We start from the raw sequence: 8,373 nt of genomic DNA on the forward strand, positions 1-8,373 counted from the left end.
GACATTTTAAGCATACTTTATATTTTTTCCTTAATTTAAAATGCTTTTTTGAGGCCACTGTATATAAACCTAATCATTTTTTGCCTTTCACAAACGTATTTTATGAAATAAAGTACTTTTATAATAGTTTTATGTGTTCCTTTTTCATCTCAAGGAGTTGATTTCACCAACAATCCTCTGAAAAAGAGGGGCAGCCGTCACGTGGAGTCTCTGCCGTGAATCTACCGCAATGAACTTTATCACAGAGGAATGTTAGCAATGGCTGCTGGTCTTAAGGACATTTAGTGTGTGAAGCTGCAATCATGTTTTCAAAGTAGGTCAAAAAAAGTTTCACAGTTCTCAAATCTGCCCGTGATTTGTGGATTGTAAAGTCAAGCCAGAGTGCATACAAGGGAATTACTGTGTTCAGCGAGTGCAGGCGAAGGACTCTGAACTCACAGCTTACCGACATTCCCTCACTTACTAAATAAATACTCGCTCTACCTCCAGTATTAATCCCAAGAGAGCAGCTGAGAAAGCCAGAGAGATGTAATGTGTCCCTTTTGGAGGGGTTTCAGAGATGACGCAGTCAGATGAAGGGCACTACTTTAGAACAAGGCCTCTGTGTCAGTTTCCCTGCTACTGACTGACCTTCATCACTCAAACACACACAGTTGAATAGAGCTAAAAAACAACTACACAAATCTGTTTGATTAATAAAATCATAAGCAGAGGCGTGTGATTTGTTACAGTCAAGATTGGATCCTTTATTCATACAATTTGACTACAACAAACCTTTTTGTACCCTGGTGTCAGTGTAAAATTCTTCTTCAAAAAAAAAAAAAAAAAAGCCGCTTCGAATGCAACTTTCCAACCATCCCATAGTCATCTTGTCCGTTTTATACAAATGTGCAAAATAAGACCGTCTTTACGAATCCTTCAGTGTCATTCCAGGATCCACAGGACACGGCTTGGTGGGTAAAGGGGCGGGGTTTGCAGTCCTTAGCCCCGCCCACTTCCATATTCACCACAACCCCACAGTGACCGGCCATTCTAATTCAAGTAAAGTGCTCTTTTGAGAAAACACAAAAATTTGCGTCCTTGAAATTTCTTCTCTCCCTATGGAGACAATAAAATAACGCACCAAGTGGGACGATAATAAAATTATGACAGCAAACTACACAGTTACCCTTTTGTGCCTGAACGAGTTCCGAGTAGTCATACGAACTCCAGCTTGCCGTGCCCCGAGTACATCCCCCAGTGCACCAGAGATAGTAGGCGTTCACCTCCACTTCCTCCTCCCGCGCACAACTCCGTCTGCCGCAGTTTATCGCAGCCCAGACAGCAGTTCTCATGTCCTGTAACCGGCACCATGCACTCCAAGTCCAACTTGGCCACGTGGCCTTTCTTGGCATGGTGGTGTCCGTGAAAACTGTAATGCAGGCGAGACAGCATCTGTTGGCGCTGGGCCTGTAGACGCTTGTTTTCGCTACGGAGCATTCGCAACGCCAGCATAATCAGCAGAACCAGGATAAGGCCACCCGCGATGGGAACCGCTATCACTGCCGCCCGGAACCACACCTCTTTAGCGGACGTTAACTCTTGTACTCTCGTGATCAGGTTCTGATTGGAGCTGTGGTATCGGTCTAGACAGAGAGAAAGCATAGTGAGATATGGAGATTGCATTGGAAATGAAAAACAGCATGAGATTTAATGCTAACGTGTTTCGTTTATACTTGTTCCACTCTCTCTTTAATATCTCGGCGCACCTTTTTCATTAAACGGGATTATATTTATGTGATTCGAGCCGTCTGTCAAAGGACGCTGTGGGAAGCACATTCCAGCACAGTGGGAATGTTTCATGATCCACGTGCAATGAAAAGTATGTGATCTGAATCCAAGTGCTAAAAGGTAAACTGCCAGCTACCCGCAAACTCAAGCTGCACTGGAAACCATTAAATATCAGGAGCCATGAGAACAGTAAAAGTCAATGTGTGCGCACATATATTTCTGATACTTAAGTATCTGTCACAAGGGTCCATGTTTGCACAGGATTGACGTCAGACATCAGTAAAGATAGTAGCCTACTTCGATTAGATAAAACTATCTACTCTTAAGGGAATCACTGTGTCCTATTCAATGCCAGACATGCTATACCAAGGCAGGAAAACTTCACCCAGAAATTATTTATTCGCCCTCATGTCATTCCAAACCTGTATGCCAAACCTTTTTTTCTTTCTTCTGTGGAATATGAGATTTCATTGTATGGACAAAAAGACATTTTTCAAAAATATCTTTTATGCTCCATAGAAGAAAGGAAACACTTTTGAAACGATATGAGGATGAGAATTTTCATTTTTGGGTGATCTATCCCTTTAAAATGTGAAACAAACATATGATACAATCTACTCAGGTGGCTTTCGTTTCTTGCACATTTATGTATCTCACCTGTTGAGTCACCTCGAGGGTGCGTAAGGTCATGCAGACCCCTGTAGTTACACATATCATCGTGGCAACACTCTACGGGAGAAAAGCTTCCGCCGGAAACATCCATGTTTTTGCTGGAGCACACATCCGCGGAGTTTAAAAGCGAATCTACGCAGCCATGCGTTAGGGGTGAGTTTGTGTTAAGTGGGTCCAGGACCTTAGTGAAGCACGCGTTGAGCTCAGATTTACACATGTATCCAGTGGCAACGCAGTGCGGTGCATCACAGTAGCACCTGATCTCTCCTGCAAAACAGAGAAGTTGTGTTACTTCAAATTTTGAAAATTTGTGATAACAGATAACACTGGGATTAAATGCAACATCTTGGATGTATTAAAATCATAAAACATTTATATTATGTATATAATAAAATATAAAACTGCCCAGATGCGTTTCCAGGAAACTGAACTTTCCAAAGAATCTTGACAAATTTGCCCGGTACAGCGTGGGAATGCTGAAATTCCCATCACATCCATTCCAACAGAAATTGAGCATTTTACTAGGAAATTAAACTGTGCAGTCTTTCTAACATTACTAAGATGCTGAAACTGGTTAACTTTATTACCAGGAAGGCGTTCTTAATTTCGCCAAATAAGCAACTAAAGCTAAACTACTCAGTTTTTATGCCAGAAAAAGCCAAAAAGAGACCGGGTTAACACAGTGCTGTGACTAAGTGTTTGTGTCAGAACACTAATATATGGCAATTCTGTTCAACACTGTAACTGTGTCATGGCTTTTTATGCAAGGGATCCTTTTAGTCTGTCTTATAAAACAGGAACCGTGTAGCTTATAATTAGTGGTTTGTTTGCCAAAGTCAATTTCTTTCAACCCAAATGGAAACTCGTAAAGGGGGGTGAGAGCAGGACTCCTTTTTCAGTTAGCACGCAAGCTCACTTGTGGTCAAACCTGGCACCGAGTCGGAGGGTAACTTTTAAAGGGACAGTTCAGCGAAAAATGAAAATTATCTCTCGTGTTGTTTCATACCTGTATGACCTTCTTTCTTATGTAAAACACGGTTACCATTCCCGTTTGTTGCATTTTTTTTTCTCAATCAAAACAATGAATGTGAATGGTGACTGGGACTGTCATGCTGTTTAACAATTTTGTAATACAGATTTGGAGCGACATGTGGAGGAATTCATTCATTTAAGGTTTCCTCAGAAGAACTGTGGTAAAAATTGTCAGTTATAATACGACAGATTGCTAACATTTTGCGCTTGTACATTATTTACGGTTAAAATATACGTTAGTGGCCAGTCACTCCGTACTTTTTACCTACCGCCGAACTATAGCGCTGCGCGTGGATGTGAAACAAAACACTAAACACACACCACGACACGAACACAAATAAACACGGCCTTTGTATTGTTGTAAGCTGCTTGTGTACACTGTCCGAGGCTGGAGTTACATGTCATCTCATTAGTTTGAGAAATCACTTCTTATCTTCTTATCAGTAAAGCTAAATGGGTTTATTGCTTATTTTGTGACTGGTTGTTGTGCTTATCTAATATTGAATAAAAACGAAGTATATGTTCTTGGTGCAAATCAATATTTAGCAAAGGCTCAGAAAATGAGAAAATGACGCTGTGTTTTGGAACATAATAGCTGGTCTAAAGTTGGCGATTTATACCAGCAACAAAATAAGAAGGTTTTTGGTACATGTTAACCAGTCTTTAGCAGCTAGAAACGTTTTTAAACGGCACATCCAACATGCTTTAGAGACCACATTCTTCTTTTTTCTACAATGTCGACTCGCTTATATATTAGAAAATGGACGACCAAAGCAAAATGCAAGTTGTAAACACAGTTATAAGAAAATTTAATAAGTTGTTAACTTATAATTTTAACGTATAGTATTAAAGCCACGCGTCGAGACGTCAATTTTCCTCGGCAAACAAGGCCGACACACAAGTGTTGAGAAATGCAGCTATATATCAATATTTTGACTTTATGTGTTCGAGCGCTGCAAGTTTTACATGCTCTTAAAGTTAGTTTTAATAGTCTCGTGCGCTTCTAGAAACGACTATATAATCTCAATGTTACCTTTCGTGAGAAGAACAGCCATCGCACAAAGTTCCAGCTGAAACCAAAGAGAAACAAGGCTGGAATGACGATCCATTTACAACTGCTTTTCCTTGTCTTGATACCGTGTGGCAAGACCCTCCGAATGGTTTGAGGACTTGTTACATATGTCCTACATTGATTTCTGCATTCCAAGGGATCTGGGATCTACGCTGTATCCAAAAACAAACGGGCACAGAAAGCCTGTGTCTTGTTCCATCAGAGACCAGCGCCGAACAAGTGCAGAAACATTCCTTGTGCGTATGTAACCAAACCAATCCGTCATGCGTAAGAAAACCGAATATATACGCAAAAACTAATAAAAAGAAGAACCCGAAAGAAATGAGACGTACAACTATCCTCGATCGCGGAGCAGCGAGCGGATCACTGGTCGGAGAAATTTCACTGGATCAGTTTTGGGGCTCCGTGTAGCCACTCCCACTGGCGCGCTCATTGGTCGAACATGTTGGTTCATTTGCATACACCGTCCTATTGGCATTGGTATTGGTTCACATAGCGGTCATACAATTTGTCTTTCCGCCTACAGATGCTGAGACAGAATCGCATGATGAGGCAGGTAGCAAGGAGAAAAATCATAATAACATAATGGTTATTAAAATGAAAGCTGGTGTGGCCTATTACGAGATAGAAACCTAATATGAAGTATCAACAAGACCCTATCAAAACCATTAAAATCTTAATGTTTCGTCCCTGAGGGTAGTATTAATATGGATTTTTTGGAGAAACGCATTAAAGTCAGAACTTTGTCAGCCATATGACAGTGTTTCCCAGACTGCTGGAGGTGGAAACTGCAGGTCTGCACTGGAGAGTGGATGTAGGCGGGTCGGTTAGAGAAATTAGCAATCCAAAGAGGCACATGGCGCCAGCGAGACGACACAGACAGACAGTGACACTCAATTACCCCCCAGACAATCCCATGCAAAACACACAGAGCACAACGATCGATATCTCAACTGCCCTACCCGCCCTAATGTGTTGAGCACTTTAGTCAGGGCATGTGCGTCTCAATTGAAGGCATTTTGGGCAACCTTGAACCATAAATAAACGAATAAATGCTCTAGAAATGTAACCAAGTCTAGTGCTGCAGTAGGTCATTTATGACAATACTCAGACTCACCCATCAAACAGTAGCCTACTACGATGTGTTTTAATTTTATAATAAAACAAAACGCATAATTAGTATGTTTTGGTAAAACGTTTAGGCTAATATGTTGCCTAAAACTGAAAAATCCGCCGGAAAATCTGTGAGGTTGTTTATTTACCTCATTTGTGAATTTAACTATGTTGTTAAATGTAGACTATGTATTTATGTAGGCTATTTATGTATTATACCGGGTAGTGAGGCGGGATAAAAACTAAAAATGTCAAACATAGAGCTGCAAAAAAATGTCATCCAATGTTACACAGTAAAAACATGGTAACTTGCAATACTTTAATGAGCTATATGTGATTTAGCGCTTTGTTTGTATGAATTAGCCTAATGTATGTAGGTTGATTCAGTGATGTTAAATAATATTTTAATATGAACAGTTAATTTACTTAAATAAAAGCTAACTGACTTTAATAAAACCTAAACGCTTTATATATTATATATATTATATATATATATATACACTTTAAATAGGCTACAACCCTATGAACTGTAATCTTTCTATCATATTCATAACAGCATTCACTTTAGAAATCGCCAGAATTAACTTTTATCTTATTATAATTCTATTAAGGAAAGTTTGATGGCGTAATAGGCTAATCAAAACACGGTTTGTTTTGACTAAACTTCAAAAATAAAATAAAAAATGTCTTGATTGTGTGGGGAATTTGCAGCTGGTTTATTATAGCTGACGGACAGCAGTGCACAGGAGATAGGGAAGTGTTTGATGATGAGAGACAGACTGGGAGACGCTCACATCTGATAGACGGCCATCGATTCAGTGTCAAAGGCTAAAGACAAGCGATTCCGCTTCAGGGGACACATTCAGAGACCTACAGAAATTACCGGATTGACAGCAATTATCCTAATTGTTGGTAATTTCACAGAGGCGCCAGTTCAAAACCAGTCCTCCCTTCAAATGGTGGGATTCACACCTCCACAGGCTAATCTAAGCGTCTGTGAAACTGAACATCATACTGATACTTCTAATGCCACAGTGAGTTGTTTGGGGGGAAAAAAGGTTACTTTTGTTTGTTTGTTTGCAGTCATTCTTCATTCGACCCACCTTAGTTAATTCAGCATATTAACTTTAACGTTAAGTAGTTTGACTATGACTAATGACTTAGCAGTCGCCTATATTTTTGTAATCAACTCTAAAGAACAGTCTAGTCTTACTTATTATGAGGAATCACTAGATAATGAGGAATACAGTAATCAAGGCTTTCATTATATCAGTCTAAATGTTCTCAAGCACATTACAATAACTTACCAAATAACATGTTTTTCGTAATAGGTAGTTTAAGTAGGGCACCATCCTTTTTTCTTTTTTAGATAAACACGTTCAAATTCAGGTCAAAACATGAGAAAATCCGTAATTAATCATTAATTTCAAATGTTGAAATTAACATTTCAAACAACGACGTTAGACGGTTTGCGAAGTCTTTTAGTTTGAATGATCAGGTGCTGCCCTCTGGTGTCCATGAGTGGAAGTGTCCAACTCGGGTTTTTTTTCGCCATGTCCTCGTCAAGTCGATCAAAATGCAACCATTTACCAAACATTTTAAGTAGGCTACGAAGAGGAGTAGCCTAGAGAATAAACTGTACTGACATGGTATAGATTAATTGGGTGATTTATGCACAAGATAAAAAAGGTCATGTAGGGCGAATACAGAGAACACTTTATGCTAATTTGAGTTGATAAAATCGGATAGAAATGGCTCAAGCCTTCAAACGATACCATTTTAGATTGCTCTGCACCAAGGATTTTCAATTGTTTGATGCCAAAGACCCCTAAATATGATTGTTTTCCTATCCTAAAATTTAAAAATAGGCGTCTATCTTTTATAAACACTCAATTTACACTCAAAAGCAATATTATAAATCTAAAATTAGTTTCTATACATTATCTTTGTACTCACTACACTAATGTAGGCTACTGTTAAAGGTATTATTTAATTTTTATTAATCAAATTATTTATAACACAATCACATTTAAAAACATTTTATTATTATTTTTAGTTTTTCTCTAGACCTTTCCACAGACCTTGTCGCTCCCTTTTGCAGACCCGTTTGGAAACCCCTACATTATTCCACTAAAAAGGAGGATATTACATACAAATGCTAACTCAATATAAATATCTGAAATAAATGCTTTATTTTTGTTGTTGTTATAGTGAATAGGTCTGAATACCAGTAGATGGCACATTTATATATAAGCGTTTATATATGCTGAAACCATGGAGCATTTGATGTTGAGTTACTCAGCATGCCAGCATAACCTACTCTTCACATCTCAAGACCTCAAGCTGAGGCACATCTGAGTCCTATAGGGAACAGACATCCAGGCTCACCGTTACCCATTTCTCTTGGCTTTGAACTGCTCTTAAATGATGGGACACGTCATGCTGCTGATGTGCTATTAGTCGAGAGGCATTTAGCTAAAGTTCATGGTTGTGTTCCAACATGTATCTCTTTGTGTCATCAGTATGACATTTATTTTTAGTGTATTTTCCTATTTTAAAGGATAATCTACTGTTGCTTTTATTCCACAGATGGACCTTGTGTTGGAATAACTGGACAGACTGATGAAACAGGGAACAGGTCTGTCTAGATCTGACATGATGCAACCTTTAAAATGGAAAACCTAAGAAATCAGTCTCGTTTAGAATCACATCAG

General features: G+C 39.0%; 1 protein-coding gene across 1 annotated transcript; it reads right to left on the reverse strand.

Moving 5' to 3' along the window:
* Window positions 1-835: 835 nt before the first annotated feature.
* On the reverse strand, window positions 836-4,903 carry bambia (BMP and activin membrane-bound inhibitor (Xenopus laevis) homolog a). Its single transcript, XM_067369489.1, has 3 exons — window positions 4,508-4,903; window positions 2,428-2,709; window positions 836-1,625 (listed from the first exon to the last, which is right to left on the reverse strand). Exons 1-3 carry the CDS (start codon window positions 4,581-4,583, stop codon window positions 1,198-1,200), a joined length of 786 nt encoding a protein of 261 aa, XP_067225590.1. The 5' UTR covers window positions 4,584-4,903; the 3' UTR covers window positions 836-1,197.
* Between the last annotated feature and the right edge of the window lie 3,470 nt (window positions 4,904-8,373).

The sequence above is a fragment of the Chanodichthys erythropterus genome, chromosome 19, assembly GCF_024489055.1.
Source record: "Chanodichthys erythropterus isolate Z2021 chromosome 19, ASM2448905v1, whole genome shotgun sequence".
NCBI lineage: Eukaryota > Metazoa > Chordata > Actinopteri > Cypriniformes > Xenocyprididae > Chanodichthys > Chanodichthys erythropterus.